The sequence below is a fragment of the Cercospora kikuchii genome (genome assembly GCF_019650295.1).
Source record: "Cercospora kikuchii DNA, contig_00009, whole genome shotgun sequence".
NCBI classification, from domain to species: domain Eukaryota; kingdom Fungi; phylum Ascomycota; class Dothideomycetes; order Mycosphaerellales; family Mycosphaerellaceae; genus Cercospora; species Cercospora kikuchii.
This window is the reverse complement of record NW_025408590.1, coordinates 208,436-234,055: the sequence shown is the minus strand read 5'-3', so window position 1 is coordinate 234,055 and position 25,620 is coordinate 208,436. Positions and strand designations below refer to the sequence as shown.

The 25,620-nt window shown below is 52.2% G+C and overlaps 10 protein-coding genes across 10 annotated transcripts; 3 read left to right on the top strand and 7 right to left on the bottom strand.

The window, feature by feature from the left end:
- Positions 1 to 115: 115 nt before the first annotated feature.
- CKM354_001223200 (uncharacterized protein) lies at positions 116 to 3,359 on the top strand (the record flags this gene model as incomplete). The annotated part of the gene is made up of 8 exons (XM_044807749.1): positions 116 to 146; positions 199 to 253; positions 301 to 403; positions 450 to 1,355; positions 1,411 to 1,502; positions 1,558 to 1,823; positions 1,879 to 2,189; positions 2,442 to 3,359. 8 exons carry the CDS (start codon positions 116 to 118, stop codon positions 3,357 to 3,359), a joined length of 2,682 nt encoding a protein of 893 aa, XP_044663684.1.
- Positions 3,360 to 3,721: 362 nt separating this feature from the next.
- CKM354_001223100 (uncharacterized protein) lies at positions 3,722 to 4,685 on the bottom strand (the record flags this gene model as incomplete). The annotated part of the gene is made up of 2 exons (XM_044807748.1): positions 3,722 to 4,018; positions 4,086 to 4,685. The coding sequence occupies 2 exons, from the start codon at positions 4,683 to 4,685 to the stop codon at positions 3,722 to 3,724; spliced, it is 897 nt and encodes a 298-aa protein (XP_044663683.1).
- A 1,868-nt stretch (positions 4,686 to 6,553) lies between these two features.
- On the top strand, positions 6,554 to 7,165 carry CKM354_001223000 (uncharacterized protein; the record flags this gene model as incomplete). The annotated part of the gene is made up of 2 exons (XM_044807747.1): positions 6,554 to 6,629; positions 6,687 to 7,165. The coding sequence occupies 2 exons, from the start codon at positions 6,554 to 6,556 to the stop codon at positions 7,163 to 7,165; spliced, it is 555 nt and encodes a 184-aa protein (XP_044663682.1).
- Positions 7,166 to 7,329: 164 nt separating this feature from the next.
- On the bottom strand, positions 7,330 to 9,348 carry CKM354_001222900 (uncharacterized protein; the record flags this gene model as incomplete). The annotated part of the gene is made up of 1 exon (XM_044807746.1): positions 7,330 to 9,348. One exon carries the CDS (start codon positions 9,346 to 9,348, stop codon positions 7,330 to 7,332), a length of 2,019 nt encoding a protein of 672 aa, XP_044663681.1.
- An 897-nt stretch (positions 9,349 to 10,245) lies between these two features.
- CKM354_001222800 (uncharacterized protein) lies at positions 10,246 to 12,830 on the bottom strand (the record flags this gene model as incomplete). The annotated part of the gene is made up of 2 exons (XM_044807745.1): positions 10,246 to 12,023; positions 12,104 to 12,830. 2 exons carry the CDS (start codon positions 12,828 to 12,830, stop codon positions 10,246 to 10,248), a joined length of 2,505 nt encoding a protein of 834 aa, XP_044663680.1.
- Positions 12,831 to 13,998: 1,168 nt separating this feature from the next.
- Positions 13,999 to 16,182, bottom strand: CKM354_001222700 (uncharacterized protein; the record flags this gene model as incomplete). The annotated part of the gene is made up of 1 exon (XM_044807744.1): positions 13,999 to 16,182. One exon carries the CDS (start codon positions 16,180 to 16,182, stop codon positions 13,999 to 14,001), a length of 2,184 nt encoding a protein of 727 aa, XP_044663679.1.
- A 3,479-nt stretch (positions 16,183 to 19,661) lies between these two features.
- CKM354_001222600 (uncharacterized protein) lies at positions 19,662 to 20,153 on the bottom strand (the record flags this gene model as incomplete). Its single annotated transcript, XM_044807743.1, has 1 exon — positions 19,662 to 20,153. The coding sequence occupies one exon, from the start codon at positions 20,151 to 20,153 to the stop codon at positions 19,662 to 19,664; it is 492 nt and encodes a 163-aa protein (XP_044663678.1).
- A 316-nt stretch (positions 20,154 to 20,469) lies between these two features.
- CKM354_001222500 (ribosomal 60S subunit protein L38) lies at positions 20,470 to 20,895 on the top strand (the record flags this gene model as incomplete). Its single annotated transcript, XM_044807742.1, has 3 exons — positions 20,470 to 20,533; positions 20,638 to 20,772; positions 20,831 to 20,895. 3 exons carry the CDS (start codon positions 20,470 to 20,472, stop codon positions 20,893 to 20,895), a joined length of 264 nt encoding a protein of 87 aa, XP_044663677.1.
- Positions 20,896 to 23,765: 2,870 nt separating this feature from the next.
- On the bottom strand, positions 23,766 to 24,031 carry CKM354_001222400 (uncharacterized protein; the record flags this gene model as incomplete). Its single annotated transcript, XM_044807741.1, has 2 exons — positions 23,766 to 23,931; positions 23,985 to 24,031. The coding sequence occupies 2 exons, from the start codon at positions 24,029 to 24,031 to the stop codon at positions 23,766 to 23,768; spliced, it is 213 nt and encodes a 70-aa protein (XP_044663676.1).
- A 181-nt stretch (positions 24,032 to 24,212) lies between these two features.
- On the bottom strand, positions 24,213 to 25,258 carry CKM354_001222300 (uncharacterized protein; the record flags this gene model as incomplete). Its single annotated transcript, XM_044807740.1, has 4 exons — positions 24,213 to 24,256; positions 24,310 to 24,443; positions 24,491 to 24,814; positions 24,897 to 25,258. 4 exons carry the CDS (start codon positions 25,256 to 25,258, stop codon positions 24,213 to 24,215), a joined length of 864 nt encoding a protein of 287 aa, XP_044663675.1.
- Between the last annotated feature and the right edge of the window lie 362 nt (positions 25,259 to 25,620).

Here is a 25,620-nt window from a genome sequence, read left to right as displayed (position 1 = left end):
GTTGCACCAGACATCTCTCTTCCATCCTCACACCATCACCTTCCGCTGCTCGCAGTCCAGACAATCTATCCATATCGGACAGCGATCGGATGGGTAAAGACAGCATGCCCACCTCATGGCGGACGTACGCCGCTCCAGCCGACGCCGTATGGGACCGCTGACCCGATATTTCCTTCGAAACTCCTAATGCTTGAGCAGCTCCCACCTCATCGATGAATTGGTGTAGTTTCTGCAATCGACAGTACTCACGCCGGTAAGCCATCAGACGTCAAGTGCCACGACTAGACTTACAAACCCCAGAGATGCACTACAACGACACCAGACAACCTGTCCCAAGCGAGGTAATCAACCTCTGACGAAAGGCGTTCGATCTCGAGGCAGGAATCGTCATTCGTGTGAGAATGTATGTATACAATCTTCGCCTCCAGATAATGATCTGATGGTTGCAGTGTGCCAAGAAGAAACTGTATTGCGATGGCGGCTCGCCTTGCGGCACTTGCGCTGCCAAATACGTGAGCTGCTCGAATGCAGTGACTGACAGCTCGGCCACCTCAAGAGGCGCCTCTCGTGATCGTGAATCAAGAGTGCAAAGCCAATTTTCGACTTCCTTTCTTCTTCGTGACGGCGAAGAAGAAGTCTTCTCGTCCAGGTTCAATTTTCCCCGTCCTCCGTCCAGAGATGCAGCCGAGAGTCAGCCTGGAGATATTGCAGACTCAATCGACTTCGAATTCGACTTCAACGCAAGCATCTTTGGGTCTGCATTCTTTGAATCTGAGATCTGGCCCGCTGCGGATGTGCTTGTGTCTGGCAGCGAACGTGGAACCTCGCCGATTCCGCACCTCGACATATACGGCGTGGCTGACCATCTTAATCGTTTGTCAAATATTACTTTCGCGTTATCAAAGTATGCTAGTCCCGGTGGATCTGCATTGTCGACATCTGACACTTTGACAACCTTGCAGCAAGTCTTCAGTCAAGCAAGAGTGGTAAAGCACATCGACGACTATTTCCGAGGCTGGCATCGCAACTGCCCTGTAATTCACAGGCCATCGTTCAGGATCGGCGAGGTTGACGACGTACTTCTGGTCGGTGTGATTCTGCTAGGTGCCATGTATTCGGCGAGCCAGAAAGAGCGCAGCATGGCGAGTACGATCATGGCGTGTGGCGAAGAATTCATCTTTCACGCTGTCTCATCGATCTCGAAGGGATGCCTTGAGAACCCTAAGGCCGACGATGTCAATGAAGATTTCCAAATTGTGCAGGCTGGATTCTGCATGGTCGTTGTCCAGTTCTGGACCGGAGATGCAGAGGCGAAGCAACGGGCTATGACCACACGTTTTGTACAGGTCATCGAGGTGAGATTCGATGTCAGCCCTGCAGCACAGACGGTCGGTATTGATTTGTGCCCAGGCAGCTCACTGCATCGACACGTTCAAGGCCGCTCATCAGCTCGATGACCGTATTTCCGAGCGGAAGTGGCTTCGGAAAGAGGCCAAAGTTAGGCAAGTCTGATCGTCTTGGGAGGAAATGACAACACAGCTAACGCAAGAGCTGTAGGACAGCGGCGTGGCTCAGCCTGCTTGATTGCGCCTTCTTGTTCTTTCGTGGCATACCGACCCGAATCCTGACTTGCGAGGTCATGTACGATTTGCCTTCTATCGAGATGGTGTTCGAAGCAGAGCACCCTTTTGCCTTACCACAGTTTTCGTTCCGGAGAGCATCCAATTCACAAGAAGCATTCCAGCGGCTGTTCTTGCGGCAAGGATCTAACGACACCCGCACATTGGATCTAACAGTGCTAGACACATTCATTCTAATACACAGTAAGACCCTCAACGCCTGTGCAGCTATCTTCTCTCTGACTATTGCTCGCTATAGTGCTGTATCGGTACACGAGTGACGTCTTATCCCTGTCGCTTTGCAGAGCTTTTTCGAGTGAGTCGGAGGCTTTCACTACTGATATTCGACATGCGCTGGACACATGGCACAAATGCTGGAAGCAACTGAAGACACATGCACAGCAGCAGAACCAGTGGGATGGTATGGGCTTTTGGCGCAATGGTGACCAATACGAGACCGCCATTCGATTGCTACTGACCCAGTCGGGAGATCCTGAGCTGAGGCTACTTCTTGGCAGCCATGTCGACAGACTGGATCTTCTCAAACGATTGACAATGAAGCGATCAGCCGTATGACAAGGCATGAGGTTGCAAAATAGAATGTGCTCCATCAACCATTCACAAAGACACCTTGGACAGCTGAAAATGGTAAAAAGTGGGGCACGGCTCCTATTCACGAAGCAACAATTGTGCTTCGGGCAACATCGCTCAATTCTAAACTTTAAAAAGCGACACAGTCGAGGAAAAAAAGACAGCTGCTCCAAGCACCGTCTTGACAGCTTGACTCACACCAGATTGTCTGAGTGCTGATTTCGACAACAGGCAGCGCGTAGCAAAGTCGCAACAAAGACAGACAAGTCCAAGATGCCAAAGACAAGCGCGAACAAAGAAGGGGGTGCGGCAAAGAAGCTGGGTTCTGCTGGCAACACATCGGACGTCCGCAAGCGGAAAAGAGCTGGCAGCGTCTCTGATGCATCCACGCACAGCGACAGCAAGGACTCCAAACTCGAAATTGCAAGCGCACAGCCTTCGCTCGCGCCGCGGAAGCGTGCTCGAGTCTCACCACAAGCCAAAATGCCCACCGAAGGAAAGCAGAGAGCACGCAAGACTAAGCAAGACTGTTCCGAGGAACTTGTTGACATGGCGGGATGGATGTCACCGAATTCGCAGGACAATTCGAGCTCGATGTGGCGACCCAAGAACAAAGCGCGGGAGGAAGAAATCGCGCTCGGTTCAAGCGTCTACGCAGTAGTCAAGGCTGAGCGCGCCGCACGCAAATCAACAACACCTAACAGTCACGTCGGTTCTGTCGATTCCAACGCTTCGAGTCGGCACTCCCCAAAGGCTCAAAAGCGAAATGCAGAAGAAGCCGGTGCCGCGCGGGAGACGGAGAAGGCATCTGTTGCCGACATGATCGCTGGAAGAGGCCTATTCGCCTCGGTCAAAACTGGTCCTGAATTTACTGCGCTGCTCTCTGCTTACGGAATCTTGTGTCCGTTCAAGATGAGTAATGGCGATATCTATGATCCCATCTCTGGCTGGCCGACCACGAGCACCACAGAACTCCGGAGGATCTCATACGCTTCGGCTTCTGCAGGTAGTCTCGTCATTGGCCAGATCCAGAAGGGCTATGAGGGAATGCTGAGGACGCATCCGAATGCTGGGGCTTGGCGCACGTGGGAAGACGAAGTCGAGAAGCTTCATGTAGCACCGGACGATGTGGATGAGCTGAGCCTGTGAGAGGTGTCTCGGCTCTTGACGATACCTGTATGATACTTTGGCGAGCCCCGATGATGCCAGCTGAAGCTTGATGACTGCACGGGAACTTCACGCCAGGATAAAGAGACGCGGAAGCGAAAGTAGATGCGCGTGATTGAGATTCATGGAAGCGCGTTCATTTACATCGCAAATAATCGCAAGCACGACTGGTGCTACGGAGTCTAGAAGAGCAAAAGCTTTCCAAGGAAGCGCTACTATAAAACTTCGTATCAGGCAAGCTCGCTCGCAGGTCCTTCTCACGCGTCAGTGCCCGGTTCTATCCCACGAACCTCGCCCGAACCCAAGCCTCATACCTCGACTTCTTTCCCTTCACCAAAAGCCCCTCACATATTAACCCAAATCGCCCCCATCAATCGATTCGCCGTCTTCGTCACATAATCCGCCGTCGCACCCAGCCCGTTATTCAAATTACCCGGATCCACACTTCCAGAATTATACTGTCTGAACGCCGCATACCAGTTTCCCTGCTTTGCGTAACATTGCTTCAATCCATCGCCGAAAGCCGTGCCTGATGTTCCATCGCGGATCATTTGAAGAATACTGCCTGCTGGGTCCGCGGGATTGAAGGTCACACCGTTGTGAGATTGCATGAGACCTGGGTTGCGGACACCGTTGTTCGTCTATGATGGTCAGTGAGTGTCGCCAGTACAGCTGGGTGAGTAGAATAGATGGGAAAGGAGGACGTACAGTAGGAGCGCGAACATTTCCGCCAGTCTCTTGCATGATAATGCAGAGAATGACTCTTCTGTCAACGCCGGATTCTTGGGATACAGTGAGGATGGAGCTTCGAATGAGAGCGATTTCTGCTTCTGTATCGTGGAGTCTCATGAGTCGCAAGTTCTGATTCCAGAGTGTATCCCAGTTTGCCCATTGATTGGGGTTCGGATAATTAGACGCAGGACCACTGTATGGGACGAAGGATCTTGCGCCGGGTATGTTGTCATTCGTTGGTGGCGGTGGAGCTGGTGCTGGAGCTGGTGCAGGGGCACTGCCTCCTCTAGGGATGTTGATTACTTGGCCAACTTGGAGAGTATTGGGGTTGATGCCGGGATTGGCTGCTTGTAAAGCTTCTAGAGAGACTCCATTCTTTTGGGAGATTGTCCAGAGAGTGTCGCCGGAGACGATCGTGTACTTCGTCGTCCCGGATCCTGGGAGGTTGAGAACCTGTCCAACTTGGAGGTTTCCAGCAGCCACGCCTGGGTTCGCTGCTTGGAGTGCATCGACAGAGAGACCTAATTTCTGGCTGATCGACCAGAAAGTATCGCCTGATTGAACTGTATAGGACATCTTGGGCCACCTAAAAATTCCAATTTGGAGGTAGAATTGACTTCTCAATGACTCAAATCTGGATATCTAGGGCAAGTGTGCAATGGATTCCTATCTGGCAGTCAGGGCTCTATCTCACAGCAATCTGTACCGAATGCCTACCTTCGTCATCAGAGGCTTTGTCCAATTTTCTTTATTGTCTGCATGACCTCCGCCAACGAAGAACAGTTGCTCATTTATTCAACATATCAAAAGATCCCGCCGAAGCCGCTGCTGTAGAGTGATGCAATATTTGAGAAGTTCGCATGTGCTTATGCAGGTTAGTCAGGAAAATGATGTCGATTGTCTTGGCGTCTGGCAAGAAAAAGAAAGGTGTAGCTGCCTAAAGCAGTCCAATACCTCTTCGTCCCGCCGGCTGGACCAGTGGACGGCAAACAAGTCGTCAAGAGATGCATTGACAGGATTTGCGTTCGAATCCAACTTCTATCCTTCCCGGATTGTCACTTCACGCCAATGCGAACTGCTCGTTCATGCTTGTTGGCATCTTGAAAGTTTTTGCCGACGCGAATGCGACAACCGTGTTCGAACTAGCCGACTCCTCACAAGCAAGAGTTTCTCGGGCCATGGTATCAAGACACTTTCTTGATTACGACTGTCGATGTCCTGTAGAGCATGGATCCAATACCTGGACAGTCAGCGCGAAGAAAGACCTTGCGGACTGCCACTTCTTGCACAGGAACGACATCAATTGAGTGGAGCATATCAAGAACACGGGAGCGGGTATCTTCTTCAACCAAAAGGCCCCGCTGTCCGAAACTGTCGGTAAGAGTATTGTGCGCGGGATGTCAGACGTCGGAAACGACCAGGTGAAGTCGTGGCCAAGCATCCGTGTTCCCTGTCACACAACAGCACCGGCGTACACCGGTTCTCAACTAGATTTCTTTCGCTTCTAGTTCTCTCAAGTGCCTCGACTCTATGTCATCAAATCGAGATCTGGAGCTTGTGCTCTACGAAGTGATCCTTTGTGCTGCTTGAGAAGCCAGCCGCGACCATGAACATATTGGCGCCACCGCACATTTTGAGTTCGTCCTCAGACTACCACGGGCGCCGACGAGCCATTCGCAAGAGGCAAAGATAGCATGGGTCATTCTTGCAAGGGCTCGGAGGAACACCAATCGTTGTCGACTCCCACGTGTTCCACCCGCTTGGCATTCACAGTGCTGGGCTACTGGCAATTACGACCACACCATGGTGAGGGTAGATTCATCGCGTGCCTTCGGCGGTCTAGACGAATGCCATGGTCGGCAGACCAGTTATCTCCGTTGTGGTCCGGCTTTGCTATAGGCCCGGCCATCCCCTGACCCTATGAGGCCAGCCGACAGAGGAAGGATGAGGTCAGTCAATCCATGTACGGTGGCGTTACGTGGGAAGCGACTGGCCACGAAACAACCAGACAGGTATGTCTATTGGCACTCAGGAAGTTCAGCAGATTTTCTGGCTCCACGAAGAAGAATCGAGCTCAGCGATCGATCCTATCTTTAACGCAGTAAAGCCTCCAACCCTCACCGGTGAGCCTGCGCGTGCTCCAAAGACCTTGGAGACGCACCGCGCCCGAATAGGCAATCGCAGGTAGTGGAAGGAGTTCGGCATTTATTTAGGGAGTGCCCTCATGGCATTCAATCGAGAATGGAGGAAATGTTTGTGCCTTACTCATCGAGCCTTCGGAAAACGAGATGTCCGGAGCAGGTCCAACGGCGCTGCAAGATGTGATAAGACAAATGTCTATATAATAGCAAGTCAACACCATGCCAAATGATCCTCAGATCACAGCAACCTCAGCCGCCGAAACAGTCGCGACCGCACCCAGCTAGTTTCCTACCACAGGAACCATGCAGCTCTCTTGCATTCTTACTTTCGTACTGGCGACGTGCGCCATTGCTGCTCCTATTGGCAGACCAGTTTACAGTACGAGCGCCCGATAGCTGTCATGCTGCAGACATACTAACAGCATTTTCTCGACAGAGCGTGGAGGCTTCGACATCGTGCTCAATCAACGAGACGACCCAGCTCCAATCGCCCTCCTCGAATCTCGCGAGAACGACAATCTGGACTCATGCAAGAACCCTCACCCCTTGACAGAAGAAAACAAATTCGGATCTTGCACCGAAAACAAACGAGATCGCTACTCAAAGAAGTTCGGACAACGATCTATCACGAAAGAAGTTGTTAAGCGTAATGCTTTCCGTAGTCGAGAATATAACATGAAGCGTGATGCTTTGGCCAAAAAAGCACCTAACAAGAAACGCGGAGCTGTCGACATTGGTAACCCGTTCAACTCCCCAGAGACTATCAAGCGCAATGCTCGCGCAAATGTCATGAAAAGCTTCGCGCGTGGGTCTGAGGTTGGTCGATCTGTCCATCGTCGAGATGCTTCTAGGCGCAGCATTAAGGATTTTCGGGCTTTGAAGAGGAGTAATATGAATGGACACTTTATTCTTTGAGGTGGCTGCGTGAGTGCGATTGGAAGGAAACACTTCAAAGACCAGCGCGGTTCGAGCGGAATCTGAAATCAATGACTTCGACGGAAATATGCGTAGAAATCCAAGCTAGCCAAGCGATGACTTTTCAAACCTGCAATACCTTCACCTGCGAGCCCACTCCCAACTCAGCCCGATCCGCCTTGACCTGCCGACCCATCGTCCTCGCTCTCCTCGATGTCGTCGAAATCTTCCCCCAGCACACCCAACGCCTTCAACCACTTCTTGGAAGCTGGCTGGAGATCACAAATCTCATATTCCACGCCCAAAGGATTCACACGCGTCCACGGAACGTCATCCTCACTGATCTGAGTCGCAGTAAAATAGTGGATGTCGGAATCGTCTCGTGCCGTCATGCCATATCTGTTCTCCTTCATGATGTACTTGTTACCGTACCTGAACCAGGGATGGTCTTCAATGTGCGGTTCTGGCTCGCTGAGGTAGGTGTGAGCATATCCAAAGGTGCCTGGACGGACGGTACCAGGACCGCGAATCACCTGTGGAGGCTGAACGTAGCCTCGACCGAATCCACGACCACGGCCACCTCGGCCACTACCACGACCGTAATGAGCTGACATGGCACTGTAGACGTTGGAGCCACGGGCGGAATAGTCCTCTTTGGCTGAGAGTGGAGGATGCATACCGAAATGTAGAGTGCCGTTACGATCCTCGTATCTCTGAGCCTTGACGAGCTTGTAGTCACGCGGGGCGACAAGGGGGAGAGCTAGATTGGCCATTTGGTTGACCAGCTTCTTGAGTTCACTCTGCACCTCCAAGATTACGTATGGCGATGCGGCGAGCGATGACTTGCGCACGAATGCCTCAGCAACGTTCTCGTCAAAGATTTCCAGTTCTTTTCCGGTCTGCGAGGCTTCGACTGCATAGTTACACGCGCTGCGGAGTGATCCTGGTAGATATACGCCACTCGTTGACGGCCTCGGAGCGTCATCGAAATCCTCATCATCTGATTCCAAGTAGGGTGGAAAGTCGTCTTCGTCGTCTCTTGGGTTGTCGCGAACGTACGCGTGGTGCTTTGCTCCCAGTTGCTGATACGTGAACCATTCACGGAAGATGTGCCAGGCGATCTCCTGTACACGTTCCAAGTGGGTGGGAGCATGTGCGCTGGAGAAAAACGCGGTCTTGACAGGCCGGCCGGGGCCAATGGGGGCGTATCTGGGAGATGTGTCCGGAATGTGGGTTGCCAATGTCAGAGCCTGAATATCCTGCAGCAAGATTTCGACTCGCCTGATCTGACTCTCACGGATCTCAGCGATCTCGAGGGCGTATCGTTCATCAAACTCCAGTTCGGTGGTAAGATCTCTCAGAGTGCTTCCGCTGCCAATGTAGTGACGCATGGCGTCGACAAATACCTCCTCGCATTCCAGCTTTCGGCCAAGGGCGATGTAGAAGTGGTAGTTCTTCTTGATATCCTCCCAGATGTACCGCTCATTGAGTAGTAATTGCCTCAGAGCAGGAGCAATTTCAGAGAGCAGATCATAGAGTTCCGCGTAAGCTGCAATGTCGGCGTAGTCCTCGTAGTACAGTTCTTCTTCAATGCGCTCTTTGTACAAGAGCTTGAACATGACTCTGTGATTCTTGCGAACGTGTGCAAGATAATCAAGAGCATTGTAGATGCTTTGGGCGTCGTCTTCTCCCCAGGCACAGCCTCTATACCTACTCTGGTGGTGGCGGCGATGCGTAAAGCCATGGGCATCGCCAGAGAGGTAGAACACTGCGACTCTACCACTTGAGCTTGCTACTTCCGTATCGAGTCCAGTGAGTCCGTCTGGCGTAGGACGCTGAGAAGATGTCAGCTCATTCACGTGTCCATGGAAGCATGTACATGCCGTCTTGGTCAACGTGAGGGTCTCGGATTCTGAGTTGCGTATCAGATAGTACGTGAGTACCGTGCGGTCCTTGCCTGTTGGCTGGTGTCGAATCGTGGTTGCCACCACTCCCCAGTCATTTTGTTGACTGCCCTTGAAAAAAAGGGATGCGCGCCCCAGAATCTCGCTGTTCAGCACTAAATGGTTTTCGGGCACATCATCGAGTGCGATGATGCGGTCGCCTTCTTCGTAGCACAACTCGCGCGTCCACACTTCGGCTGGCGGTTCGGGAGTGGACTCGTAGACCAATTGAGGCGCCATATCTGCCGAGCGATGTCCCTGACTTGATGTTGCGCGCTGTCGAGGAGCTGCTTGACTGAGGTGCTGCGAGTGACTGGTGTCGAAGAGAGGTGGTCAAGACTGAGTTGTGGTTGTAAGCTTGGAGGAAGCTGGCATTTTATGCCTCAGAAGTGGGTCAGCTTGGGTGAATGATGGCTTGGTGAATCCGGATTGAATACAGACACTGTGAAAGATTTGTGACTCACGAACCCCATCATTCACCTGTTCACCACGCCATGTGATTAGATATGAGCGTGGAAGCACGGTGGTATGCAGCACATTCATCTGCGCCTTGTATGGAGGAAGTTCGCATCGGATGCAAACAGACCGGAGACGTAAAGCTTAGTACTGACCGTTCATCAGGTCTGGAGGCATGGAGCCAGGGATATGCTGAGATTGAGGGAATGGTGCCGCCTCGTGCTATGATAACCAGGGATATGTGGATACTGGTGGGAAGTTGACGCTGTCGTGATATAATATTCCGCCGGTCTTCGATAGTCTTGCACATGTTGACGTGGCGGCGTTACAGGTACGAAAGGCTGGGCTGTTGAGTCATATTCGTGTGACCCTCGTTGGCGCTGTCGAAGGTATAGTCGACGAAAATCTCGAGTAATCAGCATGCTGTCTTGCAGATTTGGGGAGGGGTTTACGTGGAATCGGTATATACTAGACGCAAATTAGCATATAGAAAGATGGTCAAGACCAGATCCATTTCCCACTAGAGCATGCCCAGAAAGTCACGAAGAAGAAAAGAAGACGAGAGCTTGACAGCAAGCAGCGTCAAACCAACGCCAGCAAACATCCAACACGATCCACAAACCTTTCCCACTGAAATGACACAATTCGTACAATGCACTACCCACAAACACCTGCCACCGATCATACATCACTCGGCTCCTCAGACCCGTCCACCATCACACCACCTCTTTTTGCCTTATCATCCCCAGCAAGCGGCTTGCCCGCCAAGATCTTCCCTCTCTGTCCCCTTCCAATCTTCTCACTCGCTTCGACTGCCGTCTCCTTCTCCACCTTCCTCTCCATCGTCTTCGTAACCTTAACAACAACCACATCTGCTTCCTCTCCATCATGCAAAACATCACCCTTCTTCAACTTCTGCTCCAATTCCCTCGTCTCCTGCTCCGTCCGATTCTTCTTCCTCTTCCAGCCCGTCTTGAACAACTTGCCCAACTCAAATCTCGGGAAAGGATGCGCTTCCGTATTGAATACAACCTCATTCAGCGAAAGGATCTCTTCATCAGTGAAAAGTAAGTAGAAATACTTCAATGTTTCGGCCAACCAGAAAGATTCCATATTATCTCTCAGATGCACCGGACTTTCCAGTACACTGGCAACGCTGGAGAAACCTTCCCCATCAGGAACGAGAGTATGTTTGACAAAAGCTTGGAACATTTCCCAGCCCCAGTGGCGATACTGTTCGTCGCCTGTGATGCGCCACATGTAGAATAAGCTCTCGACTGTCTCGGGACGTTGGAGGTTGTGAACGTCTGCGGCTTTGAAAATGAAGTCTTTCGCAACAGTGTCTTCGGTCGTGGTACATTTCGCATCGAGGCATTTGTTGAATTCGGCCGGGCTTTGCGGAAGCTCTTTGGGAGAGAAGTCGTTGTACATGAGCGGCGGGTCGTGGATGTGGAAGTGGGCGATTTCGGGTGCGAGGCCTGTTTTCGTTTGATACATGCCGATGCAAGTCTTCGTTAGCTCGTGAGCGAGGCGCATATCTTCTTCTTTTTTCTCAGTCCAGTTCGGTTCTTTTCTGGCCTGTGCAAGTGACACGCCACCAGTCGTGGCTAGCGCAATGGTACCTCCCATGAAACAGACGAGGTGGTCCTCTTTCGGCTCCAGGCGCGAGTGCAGCCCAGCTGGTCTCTCGGCGATCAGCGTGTAGTTGTTTGGATAACTATACGTGATCAGATGCTTCTTGACACCTGCCAAACTCTCGTCCCACATTTCTCGATACACCGGTTCTTGGTGGGAAGTCTGCAGATATTGCTTGATGAGATACTCGTAGTAGCTGTCGCCTCGGCTTCCCAAACGAATGTTATCGCCTCGAAACGTGCCTTGATCAGCATAGATGAAAATGGGCACCAAGCCGTCTTCAGCTTGATTGTCGTCAACGACTCGCATGACTTGCTCGGCGTGCTCCCAGTAATGTGTTTCGCCAGTCAGCTTGGACAAATACTTCATCTCCAATTGTAAAGTGGTGGCTTCCGCAGTTGATGATGCGCCTCCATCGGCGTGCGATGGTAGTCCTTGCATCTTCGCCAGATTCACACTCGCAAAAGGAACTCCAGATTTGCTCTCGTACGCTCCCAAAAGTCGATCTGCCAGATCCACGGCCTTCTCAATGTACAGGTCATCGCTGAGCCCATCCGTCGTCGGCGCATACTTGCCCTCAAACTGCGTGCTCAAGTAGTGTGCGCTCAGCAATCCACCAAGCATCCGAATCGTCGTCTCAAAAGTATTCACATCGTGATCCTGATCATATGTTAGGTTCGAATGTATCCACTGTCGTGCATGTTCCAGTTCTGTCGTCAAATTCATAATCATCATCGTGTCAAGCGCATCGACAATGATCCATCCCATGCCTTTCGGCGTCATGAGCTTGCCGTTGTGGGAAACAGGTTGATATTCATCGAAGCCTGTAGATTATCGTCAGTGCCAGATCTTTGGGTGTAACACACCTCCCAGACAGGAGGACATACTATATGCCAATACATACCCCAGCCATACTTTTCATATCCTGCCCAGCTGATTTGGAATGCGTCTTTCACACTCAGCGCCCTCTCATTCCAGTCCACCTTTTCCTTCCCACTCCACAATCCCCATCCACTCCCACTCTGTTGTTTCTGCCCACCAGACACAGGCGTCGCTGGTGAGGCCGAACCCTTCGTGTCTGACGAGCTTCCGCCAATCCAACTCAGTGGGCTTAGTATCCCAAACCACCAACTCAGCACAGCCAGAACTCCCAATCCGGCACCCAACGTTCTCTTCCTCCTCATCCATTGCCTCGCATTCCTGCCTCCAGGCCCATAGAAATTGCTCGGTTTATCTTTGTACATGGGCAAACTCTCCTTCCTCCCATCACCAAACATACCACCAATGGTATCTCCAACCTTCTCACTCAGTGTCTGCTGCGCGTCGTGGTTGCTCGTATGCTGAAATCGTGACCTCCCGGAACTCTGCCAGTTGTCGACGCTGTGTGAAGCCGCAGCAGCGCCTCCGCTAGCCGGGATGCCGTAGCCGGACATGCTGGACGACGCTATTGAGCTGCCGTGGTTCTGCGAAGCATTGGGGCTATAGTTCGGCGATAGGTGACGATCGTGATGGGGTGGATTGCTGTCTCTGTTGCTGTTGTTGCTATTCAAACTGCTATTGGAAGTCGAGCGGAAGAGCTGTGAAGCGGGAGATTTTCGTCGGAGGTTGAAGGGATCGCGGTTGGTGTTCATGCCAGATGACAGCCAAGTAGTGTGTGCTGGTTGTTATATTACAGACGCGTGTTTGCAGTCCGACAGCTGTTCGAACAGCGCTGACAGGGATGCAGGTGCCCCAAGCGACCCCTAAACCTTAGACGAGCATTAGCGCCAAATTTAGCGCCAGGCGCCACTTTCACGTGCGTGACGACGACATGGCGCAGCTACGCGATAGCTTTGTGCAACATCGAACAACACAACACATTGCAATCTGCTGCCTGATCTCCATACCGTCCTCAATCATCAAGCTCTCTGTTTCCCCATCCTCCAACTCTTCATCAAATCAAAGAAGCCTCGAGAACGCCACCCATTCGCCACAATGCCAACCGCCCTCGACAGAGCACTCAATTCCAAGAACCTGTTCGTAGGCTTCACAGCTCTGGTCACGGCAGCCACGGCTTGGTATCGAATATCCAATCTTTTTTCCAAGGAAATCTATATCTAATGCTCTCGCTCCTCATAGGTCAATCTGGGGCCAAGACCTCTTCCCCTCCTCCTCAGAACCATCCGGCAAACCAGAAACGTGGACAGAATCTGAACTGAGAAGTTGGTTGGAAAGGGTACGCCATTTGACTTCCTTCTTTCCTTTCTCAGAGTCCTCAAAAAGCGTGATGAAGTTCTCATGCTGATCCTGCAACCAGCGTAACCTGCCCACTCTCAGCACCGAGACACGCGAAGACATGTTAGCTCGCGTGCAGAATATTCTGTCAAACATTCGACCAGCGAGAGACTAATTTATCTGCCCATCCGACGCTTGCAAGGAGATGCTGCTATCCCGTAGTCCTCCGCTGTGACAGCGGACTGGAAGAAGCAAGCGATGAGTGAGCAACCTCGGGCGAAGAGACATTGCATGATGTTAACGTGTTACGATACCCTAAGTATGTTTTGGGAATGAGAAGTTTGATGATTTTCATGGCATTAATTTGAAATTTGCTGGATTGGTGCTTGCAAGCCTGGCCACGCGCGTTTGTCGACTGCACGCTGGCAGCCTAGCATTTGCTGAAGCTCTCTGGGAGGAGACTGCAAAGTGCAATCTCCTCGACCTCTGCTTCGGACCAATTTGCATCTTTGGTATTGTACAGTATCGCATCGCTCCGCTCTCGACAATAACACAAACTCTCCGCCCGCTTCTCGTCGCAACAGCTCAATCCTCGTCACTCCCCTCCCCAGCCTTGCCTTGACGCTCGTCCTGCAATCCGGAAGCATCACCAAGCGTACTCTCGTCATCAGAGTCAGAGTCACTACCCTCCAGCTCAGCCTGTGCGAAAGCCTCCGCGGCCTGCTGCTGCAACTTCAGGACCTCTTCCTCCTGGGCCAGCAACTCCGCTTCCTCTCTCTCCTTCTCCGCACGCTCAAGCTCCTGTCTCTCCTTTTCTCTCCGCTCTGCCTTCTCTCGTTCCTTTCTCGCCTTCTTCTCTGCCTTCTCAGCCTTGACCATTGCTGCTTGCTCTAGCAAAGCCGCAGTCTTCTCTCGGATCGCTTCGAGGTTGCGACGGCGAGCTTCCATGTCGGCGGCATGACTGCTCTCGGCCTTCTCGGTCTTCTCCGCCTTCTCGGTCTTGATCTTCTTGGTGGTGGCGCCAGCGTCGGGAGTGGACGATTTGGACGCGGCGCGCTTGAGTGCGTTGGCGCGATCAGTGGCTACGGAGGAAGTTTTGGCGACGCGCGCGTCGCGATCGGTGAATGGATTGACCATATTGGCGGCTGCGGATGAATCGGCCTGAGGAGTGTCGGCGGCCTCGAGCGACGAGAGATGTTGTTCCTTGAGCGTGACTTTGAGCTTCGAAATGTCGGCGACTTCTTTGACGCGTTGGTTGAAGTCGGTGCGCAGTTTGGCGTAAAGGGATTGCGACCAGGCTTCTACTTTGGCGATGTTGTTGAAGTACGCGTTCAGCTCTAGCTGAGAAATGCCTTCGGGTCCGACTAGTTCAATGATCTCTGAAAGCTCAGGAACCTTGACGAGCTGGCGCTGGTAGTCATGCTTAGCCATGTTTGTGGAGGGTGACGGGGACAAAGCGGCTGCTGGATGTTTGCCGAGTGTGTCGGCTTCTGGGGTGAACGGGTTTCTGGCAGAATGTGCATGTGAAAGCGGGTCCTCATCTGAAGTGAGCCTGTCCAGAAATCCACTTCTACGGCGACGTTGAGCAGCTGAAGTCTTGTTGCGCGCCTCATGTTTTGCAGAGTCGTTTCCGTGGTCATCCATGCCTTCCTTGCCTCGGTTCATGGTAATTGCAGATGGTGAAGTGCGCTTTCCTTTCCCGGTGTCTCTGCTGAAAATCATGCCGCCAGTCCATCCGCTGCCCCAGTCGTCGGCGAGGTTGGTGTCAGAATCAACGAAGAGAGACTCGTTTGCATTGTTCTCACTGGCGGTCGGTCTCTCCTGCAAGCCGAGATTGCCTCCCAGTCGCTTGAACTTGTGCGTGTGAGGCAGAGAGGGCTCTGGGCGGGATGCCGCAAAACCAGGTGGACTTAGACCAGTCATGTCTTCATAGTCAGGTTCATACGCACCAGCCGCAGCGAGGGACAGATCGTGCGTCTCTGTGAAGTCGTCCAATCGCTGCGCTGTATCCTCGCGCAAGATGCAGCCGGCTTTATTGATGGCTTCTTGGCTCCTGTAATAGAAGATAAAGCGGCTCCATGGTTTGGTTCCAAATCGAGGGTGGATATTCCAGTGATTTCGATGTGTCTTGCTGCGCTTCTGTGGAACCTTGTGTGAATTGGTGTGCCGAACCTCCATGGCATAGTCAGGTCTGATACCACTGCGTCGAACCGGCTTCTTGAATCGATAAATCCAACCCTCCCCCTCCATATCCCATTCTGCATCGTCCATGCGCTGGTCAAGCTCAGTATCTTTGAGGTTTGCCACCACCTGAATACTGCCTACACCTGGCCGCTCCTCCGCTTTGTCCTCCTCCTCGATCTGCGCCAGGACAATTTTGTTCTCGTCGATACGCTCTGTAAACAGAGTTGCCTCGTAAACGTCTAGAGGGGGCTGGATCTTCGAAGTCCAGCCCTCCTTGAAACTCGGACAGTCATAGACTCGCTCGAAGTTCAAGGTTCGTGTCGCATATTGTCGCGCGCGCTTGTCTCCGATCCTCAAATCTACCAGGAAAGAGCCATCAATCACGAGATCGAAGGAGGCTTCCAATGTGGTGCCTTCGAACTTCCCTCTGACTGTTATCTGCTGGCCTGCTTCGACTGGGATGAAGCACTCGACGATATCTGGGCGCCTTCTGACGCGAGGGAGGATGTATTCTGGCAATTTGTCTTCGTTGGCCCAGACGGATAGTTCCAGCTGCTGGTCAGTCCCGGCGCGCTTGCCCTTCATGGTGCTTCGCTGGCGATCGAATTGGCGGTTGGGTGAATGCGGAAATGTGAGAGGCTTGTTCTGCCGTTGCGATGGCGGTGCGCGCCACGGAAAAGTGCGCTTTGGAAGCTTCTGTGACTCGAACAGGTCGAAATGTACTGATGAGAGTTTCCTCGAGGCTTGGGACTCAGGCTCAACAGCTCTTCAGGCACTACAATGTCAATGTTGCGCGCGACACCGGCTGTGATCAGACCAGTGCCAAGGTGAAGGTTTCGCCTCTGCTCAGGTGCATTGGGTGCGTGATCTGAAAGTGTTCGAATCCAGGGTCGGACGTGTTTTCCGTTAAGGGGCATCTCACAACGCCAAGAAAGTTCCACACCATTAATGTCACCGCTGATCAGAGTGACAGAGGCATGCAACTCGCCCAGATTCTGAGGCTTCAGCGCTTGAAGAAATTCCACTCGTCCTTGCGCCGGCCTACAGCTGCAGTCTTCAGATGTGCTGCTGGTCTTCCGAGCGATGTGGTCAGGCTCATTCTCGAAGCATGCCAAGGAAGTTGTCCCCAGTGACAGCCTCCTCTCATGGTCGTAAGCAAAAGCTGGCAGCTGAAGTGAAGAGCACACCACCGCGTCCTCCGCGCCTAAATTACAATGCGAGAGCTGCGAGTTATTAAATCAGAGACCACTCGTGGCTTGGACGTGCCAGTGAAAAGAGCCACCTGTCTCAGTCTTTCTTCCAATGTTTCTCTGCGCATAGCCGGTGATGCAGATTCCCTGAATGGTACATGTGCTGGCCGTGGAGTCTTTTGCGTTGTTCGAGAGGTCGCCAGTCACAGTTGAAGCTTTTCATCGCTCGCTGATGGTCTTGTGCGAGCATATTTGAGCCCCATACGATGCACTTCCGTCGCGGTCAGGGGTTGCACGAGTTTCATATTCTAAACGATGCACTGACACGCGTGACACGCTGCAGCAGTATGCAGAGATGCGACGTCGCGATCTGGCCTCCAAAGCACCTGCCTGCGCTGCTCTGCCGCCTCGAAGTCGCAGCTGCCGCGATCAAAGAGCAAAACATATCTTCAGTCTTGGCACGCCCTCACATATCATCGTCACCACACCAGCAAAAGTGAGAAACATCAAAAGCAAAACATCAACAACACACTAGCACCACCACCTGCACAAAAGCGCGCAACGACGTCGCCAGCTCCAGCAAAAAGAAAAACAAATGGTCAGCGGAAATGCAACAAAAAAAGTAATATTCCAATTCTCACACCATCCCACAAGGACCTCTCACGGGTCTTGAACCCGTCGGCTCAAGACCACTCGGCCACCACACCGCGTCCGGTGGGGCGCCGAAAAGGTTCACCCCCGGGCGTACTCCACGTTTTGGGTGATTGGTAGATAGAATAATTCCGACCAAATATAAGTGCTCAGCGGAATTAGCGCGCTTCCCTTAGGCAAACACTCGAAGCCCGGCATGAGAAGCTGATCTTGAGCGGCTTCGTGGCCTTGCACCGATGCCACAACTCCAATCCTCCAACGACCCCGGCACTGAGGTCCTTTGCGTCTAGCAGTCTGCACGCACGATGCGACAACAGAACTGCGACTCTGTCGACAGCTTGCTCGCAAAATGTCTGCACGAAGATTTTGCCGCCAGCCGTGAACAGTTGCGCACTCGTTTTTAATGTGGTTGTCGCCGTTGCTCGGCGGCGTCTGCAGCGGGCGAACGCGGAGGTGACGAACAGCGATCGTCGTTGGAGGAAAAGACAGTCATCGGCAGCAGCGGTGAAGTGAGCGGGCTGGCGCTGTTTCTGCGAGCCGGGGTGGGTTGTGGTGAAGCAGACACTTCACATGAGCAAATCGCTTCCAGTCCTCTCAATGGTGTGGAAATCCTTCCTGGCGCGCCTCCAGCAATGCTGCTTCAAGATTCAGCTTTTGCAAAAGAGAGGGGCAAAAAAAGTGTCAGCGCTGGGATCAGAGATCTCCGCCTACTGCCATATCAAAGCCATCCTATAAGGATGCGGCGCTGCGAGCAGGAGAGCTGGGCTGAGCAAGGCGGCGTCCCGCCTTACCCCTCAGCCGTCAACTGCAAGGTACCAGGTTCATCCACAGACTACTCTCCACGTTTCGGGTGATTGTTGGATATGATAATATCGAGCAAACACCACTCACTCCTCAGCGCTGTCGGCGCGTTTTGCCCTTGGCAAAAAAAAACAAAGTCGCCATTGCAGCGAAACAGCAAAAGACGAAGACCGAAACCACCGTCCGATAACCAAGTTCTAACCCATTCCTTAAACCTCTTGCTGTTTCTGTAACTGTCACGTCTAAGACGATATTCAGTTGGGCTATTAACCGTCACCGCATCGACTCGAGGGTCGATGAAGTCGCTTTTACCCGTCGTCGCAAGTTTGAGGTTCACCGACGGACTGCATCCACTTTTTCGATGATTGGTGGAGAAGGGTAATTTCTTGACGAATATGACTCTTCAGCGGAATCGGCGCGCTTTGCCTTGGGCAAAAAAAAGTCGTCGCCAATGCACTTTGAAAGTGCAAAAGACGAAGACCGAAACCAACGTTCGATTACCAATATTCTTGCCCATTCCTTAGACCTCTGCTGTACGGTTGTCGAGAGTCCGTAGACTCGATCTTCAACTAGGTACTGATCGCATTGGCGTCCCAAGCGACGTTCGCCCGTCATTGCATTTTTGAGGCCCAGCGACGGACTACTCCACATTTTCGCTGATTGGTGGAGAGGGGTAATTCCTTATTATATGAGGGTTCAGCGGAATCGGCGCGCTTCAGTTGTGGCGAGGGCGTGGCGGGGCAGCGGCGTGTGTGCTGCTGCTGGCGGCGAGAGGATTTTCCGGGCGCCGGTGCGGGACGGCGGTGAGGTGCGGGTGATGTGCTGGTAACGCGCATCGTTCTTTGTCCAGGCGCATGTTCGCAGGCGCGTTCAGTCGGCGGTGCTTTGCATCTTGAGGTGTGGTGGTTTAGTACCGATTCCAATGGGGCGCTGCACGAGCACCTCTTATTCATGTGAGGCACAAATCTTACTTGCACGCTTGACTACAGTGATGCCTCAACATCGTGACAGGCGAGCGTAGCTCCATGCCACACATCTGAGCCAGAACACTGGCGCCAGGACGCATCGCGACATGCGGCTCGTGAAGCTGCGACATCTGATCAGTGGCATCCTCCACAACAACTTGCTTCGAGCCGCTTCTAGTGTCAGGGCAGCGGTATCCAGTTCGGTCGTAACTATCGTCATGGGCTCGTTCGTCCAGCTATCGTCCGCGGTCTCGAAATTACCATAACCAACTTAACTCGTGATATCGGAGGCCTCGAGCCTCGCTCAGCAAAAGCATCTTTCCACGAGTACATTCCCAGACAGTCATCCGACCTCGCAGCCATGTGGAGTAACAGCAGCCCTCGAGTACAATCCCATGATTCATGCTCTCGTGATCACATCCCATCGAGTCATTCATCCTCCACTCCAACCGCATATTCAGACCACAAAACGAAAGTTCTGCATCTGAATCAACCAGTCTCTCCCTTTCTCCTTGTTCGGGACCAGCACAAATTCCTCGCTGAAGCCTCTCATCTCTCCATCCTTCCTCTCATTCAACCTCACATACCCGCTGACCTGGACCCCAATGCTCACATTCTTCTCCATTTCTCTCTTCCTACCCGACTTCGCAATCTCAGGATCGAGAGCAGGGTTGATTATTTGGCTGTTCAGGCTCTGGACATCGTAGTAGGCCCAGGGCATTTCAGAGTACTTGGCTTGGAAGGCTTGTGGGTCGTTGGTGACATCGCCGTTGTAGTTGATGATGGGGAGGTTGCGGGATGGAGTGGAGCCTGCTATGGGTGGAATGTAGTAGCTGGCGATGTTGTTGCGAGATGAGGTGGTGGACAGAGTCGTGTAGTAGTTGTCGATGAAGGTTTCTGCGGTTTCGGTTGCGACCTTTGTGAGGTCTGTTTGGGAGAGTGCAGACATGATGAGTGTGGTTTAATTGCTGATCGCCTTTGCTGTGGATGATTCTGCTCTTGTGCTGAAAGTGTCTGGGGATTTATCTGGCAAGGTAGAGACCGGACGAGGGAGATCCCGCTGTGCATGTGAACGTTGACGCGAGGTGAAGTGAAGCAAGGACGGGTCGCGACAATGCCAAGATTTCAAGCCGAGGAAACGCCGACAGCTTCCGGCCCGCACTCTTCGATTTTGGATCCAATGCGACGAGTGGAGGGTTTGAGAGGACAGCAACGTTAAGACATCACCAATTCACACTCACGTCGCCATTCACACCGCCGCAACCATGCCTCGCGAAGTCACCGACATCAAGAGCTTCATCGAGATCTGCCGCCGCAAGGATGCTTCCTGTATGTGAGGTCCTACACCCGAGATATTTGGAGGATGTGGGGAGAGCGGGATCGAGGACAAGATTGTGATTGATGGGACGATATGCTGACGGTGAACTAAACAGCTGCGCGGATAAAGAAGAACCGCAGCGCCGGTATCAACCAGACCAAGTTCAAGGTCCGCTGCCAGAGACACCTCTACACTCTCGTGCTCAAGGACAACGACAAGGCCGAAAAGCTGAAGCAGTCGCTTCCTCCGGGTGAGTCCAGTGATGCAGAGACTTAGCGCGGAACATCTGGACTGACAGTCTGGCACAGGACTTTCCATCTCCGAGACCCCAAAGAAGAACGCCCGTGGCAAGCGTGTCGCCAAGTCTTCGTAGATGTTTCGAGCGTGAGCGGAATTGAAGGAGGCATTGGCGTTCAACGGAAAAGGCAGCATGAAATGAATGGCATATCTGCGAAGGACCGACGATGATCGGATACGCGCAAATCAAGAGCTAGAAATATGAACAAACCAATGAGTTAGGCCTCGTGAAATGGCAATGGCGACTTCAACCGGTGATCACCACATGCCTTCAGTTTTTCTGGTCTGACTTGCCGAATGGAAGCGGCGAGCATGCTGACTGGGAAAGCGCAATTGTGGACGGACTACAAGTGCCTCAGCTTCCGAAATGCTGACCGCACCTTACACCCCGTCCTAGATTGAGCGCGAACGGAGAGGCCTCTGACATTGCGCCTACGAAGACACGGGCGAAAATGATTGAATAACCTCTGACAAATTTCCGAACTCAAGGGCACTTGCGAAGTGGGGCTTTTGCGCAACGTCTGGCAATGTGTTGAGATGCTATTGCGGCTACAACCCTGCTATTGCACTGCTCCTTCCGTCCCTCGCTGCGAGCATACTAGACTCTATAGGCTAACTCTACCGCCACCTTCTCGATTAAACTAAGGAGCAGTTCGAATACTTATCAGATAGTTGTTCAATTGCGTCGCTGAGAGACATCGCGACCACTCCATGAAAAGCATGAGTCGTACAACAAATGCACTGCCCTGAAGCCAAGCCGCGAGGCTGGGGCTGAGCTGTGTTGTGCACACCCACACCATTGCAGCGGCCGCTGGCTCTCCGCTTCAGCTTTTCTGCTCAAACTTGCGCCGCTCCGGGATGTGCAATGCGTATACCTCTTCTATAGCATCTCAACTTACCGACGCTTTCTAAGGTTAGCACTGCCGGCGACCTTGCTACATGGAAGAATGCCAAACGCACGAGTCGTATCTGCCTCGACGCGAAATCGACGATCTCGCGCGAACTTGAAGCCGTCCGCAGGTGGAGCGACGACAGTATCAAGACAGTCCTTGGCAGATCCGTCGACATGCACTCAGGCAGTGATCCCAGGTGCATCGATATATATTCCGTTGGGCTCCAGCCAGATACGGGTGCTGCAACTGCAGCCCGCCCGAACGCTTACGGCTCCTCTCATTGGTGCATTCGATCTTATCGAACTTGGAGAGGCACAGTACGAAGCACTTTCCTATACCTGGGGCAGAACTTTCGAAGAAGCCACGCATTGGAATACTATGAGATGCCCGCCTCGGGGATTAAAGAACAACGTCTGGGAGCGCACTTTTTCGAGTCAACCTTCTGAGCCTGGGGAACTATGGCTAGATGGATACCCAATACCGACAGCTGCCAACTTACACACCGCACTGCGCAGGCTACGATATTTGGGTAAGCCTCGAGCCGTGTGGATCGACGCAATATGCATCAACCAGCATGACCTGCTTGAGCGTTCCAGCCAAGTCGCTCAGATGGGGCAGATATTCCGCCACGCATGGCGAGTTGTTATATGGGCCGGCGAAGACTCTATCAACCATGATGCGCAGTGCGTGTTCGATTATTGTCGCAAGTATGAAAACATAAAGCAATCGTGGTTCAGCACAACCTGGCGAGCTTTCGTGGTCAAAGTGTTGGAAAAGATCAAGTACAGCAACTCCAATCCCAAGAGGGCAATTTCACGTATACTCCAATGGACTGGAGGCTTCACCTACATCGAACTCCAGTTTAGTACCAAGCCGCTGGTACAATGGAGACCTACGAAGCAGTATAACATGCTGAGGATTTTCGCATCAAGAAGCTACTTCCGCCGCCGATGGTGCGTACAAGAAGTGGACGTTGCCAAAAATGCGATACTACAGTGTGGTACTCTAGAGTTGCCTTGGTCTACGTTCGTTACTGTATTGCAAGGAGTATCGGCTCTTGATGAAATACGTTCATTAGTCCGTATAAAGCAAGTCAAATATACGGTGCTCCTGCTGGCAGAACTCGGTCGGCATATGTGCTTAGACAGACGTGATTGCATTTATGCAATTGCGAGCCTACTTACGCGCTGCGAAGACTGTCCAAGACTTGAGATAGATTATACGTTAGACTGGGCAACAGTTTATACTCGCTTCGCACGCGACTATGTCAAGCTCAATGGACCTCACGCAGCCTGGGTCGTTCTGGTATACGCTTCTTTTCGACATTCACATCCACAGCGGGACTGTGACTCGCCCGACCGAATGCCCAGTTGGGTGCCCGATTGGTCCAATCCCTCCATTCATGCCGCTTTTCTCGACACACTTATGATCTTCACTCTCGTCCGACAGCGATACTACCAGTCGGATGGCAATGCGACCTTCAGATGTGACGACCACAGTATCACCATGGATATGTGGTACCTTGGTCAAGTGGGTCCATCCCTTGCTGCCCAGTTCACTCTCAGGAGCGAAGACTGCGTCTATCGGCTCCCGTCTGAGTTCGAAGATGATAGGGATTTCGCCCCCAAAGTGGTATTGAGACAATGCGGCGCACAAGAAACGACTTTCCAGGTCACAGGCATAATATGCAAGGTGGACATTGAAGAAGAATTGAACGGAGTGCAAAGAGAAACGCACAGAGTCACCATCATATAAATTTCCAGACTGATGGTATCCCACACGCAACAAAAAAAGCCATTGGAACCTCGTCAAGACGGTGGAGCATCAAAAATCGCGTTGCAGTACTGCAGTGTTTCAAATGGCTTGGGGCAATGATGCTCAACCGCTGTTTCGCTAATCGGCGACTGTGTGCGGCTGACCTTCTAATCAAGCTGGCGCCTGGTCTCAAAGGTCTTCTGCCACTCCAGAAGCTAGACGACAAACAAAAGACAGTACGCATCTGATCGCTCCGTGGTATGAGCTAGAGCCAGGACTGCTCGCCATAGCAAACATCTCAACCCAGCTTCACCTTACATCCGTCCGCATCCGACAAGATCAGCGTGAGATGCTGCTTCTCCATCCCAATTGGCTCGTCCACTTCTCCTGGCGGCAGTTCAATGTTCGGAAACACCTGCACAACTCTCGCAATCACATAGGAAGTCGACAGGAGACCAAGTCCTCTGCCAAAATTTGTCAGTCACTGCCTGTTAGAAGTGTCGAGGATACAACTTACTTCCCAAACACACCCTCGATCCTCCATTGAAAGGCAAATACGCCCATTTGATATATGCAAGCTCAGGCCCTTCCCAACGTTCAGCCGGAAGCACAATGCATCTTCACCGTAGATGTCTCTGCGCGGATGCATATGGTAGACTGAATATGCCACTGGCATGTTTTCGCGCACGAGAAGGGGCGATTGGCCATCTGGACCTCCTCCATGAGGAAGATGTGTGGCTCGTCGTCAGAAGCGGGTGTTGATCGGGACGGGTGGATAGAGTCGAAGAGCTAAGACATGTGAGGTTGATGGACATGAGAGGTAAGGGAAGGTGCTGACTTACTCTCTTTAATGACATTGTGCAGATATGGCATGCGTTGGATCTTGGCTCTCGTAATGATCGTGTCGTCACCAAGGATTTCTTCGACCTCTGCACGAAGTTTCTGCAGCTTTTCCGGGTGCCTGATTAGAAGACGACTGTGGAAAAGTCAGCCGCGTCGATGGAGAAAACTCATGCTACTCACAAAGCGTACGACATTGTAGTCGCTGTAGTATCACGACCAGCAATAGGGATGTTCGTGACCTGGTCTCGGACAAGCTCGATAGTGCTGTACTCTCTATTCATGACGCTGAGCAAAGCGTCCGAGTCTTTGTCTTGCTGAGATGCATCGGACTTGAGCGCGGCTTGCACAAATTGTAGAGTGTATTCTCTCACCGTCTCGCAAGCTTGGGAGAAAGCTCTAGGCGTATACAAGAACCACGAGTCCCCCAATTTCGCCCGAGCAGCTGTAACCAGTGAAGCTTTGTTGAATGCTTTCGAGAACTCATCGCCTAATTCGTGGTTGAAGCTATCTACTGGCTGATCCAAGATCATGGCAATGGTTGTGTTCAGCGTCAGGCGAAAAAAAAGTGGTTGAAGATCGAGTATACCTGGAGCTTTCGCCTTCAGCGTGGCGACCAAGTTTTCGACATGCTCTTTGAAGCCTTCTAGATTTTGATAACGCATTCGAGCAAAAGTTTCCGCGCAGCAAGTAGCGAGAGTGCTTCCAGGCATGATCGTCTTGCGTAAAGATGCCTTCGCCGATCATGGCTTTCATGGCAGCATTGCGTGGGCCCAAATGGAAGTCAACGAATTGAGTGGAAAGTATGGTCTCGATATTGGCGGGATCCATCGTTGCGTAACCTTTTAAAGCGTCGAAGTATTGATCAAACATGGCGAGAAGCCTTTTTCGTTTGCTGGCTTGCCAACCTTTCTTGAGGATATCAAGCGCCAGCGGCCATTTGTAGGGCATGATCCAGGTAGCTGATTTGCAGCCATGCTCTTCGCTATAACGCAGGTCGGCCTGCGAGGTAAATCAGCTATTGTCTTTGTACCATAGACGTCTCTTACCTTGTGCTTCCCTGCAGCCTGGAAGTAGTTGTACGCAACATAGCTACCGATCAACAGGGCAAGAATCTTGGCCCATGCTGGCTCAATCGATAGACTTGGTTCCATTGACTACTTGGGAGAAGGACCAAACAAAATGTCTCAAATCGCTATCGCTTCGACCATGAGGCGACGTTGCTCAGATCACCCAATAATAAAGGCTAGGGACACGTTAACAAAGAAACAGCAAGGTTGTCAACCCGTTGCGTGATGCCTTCCTGGAAGGCG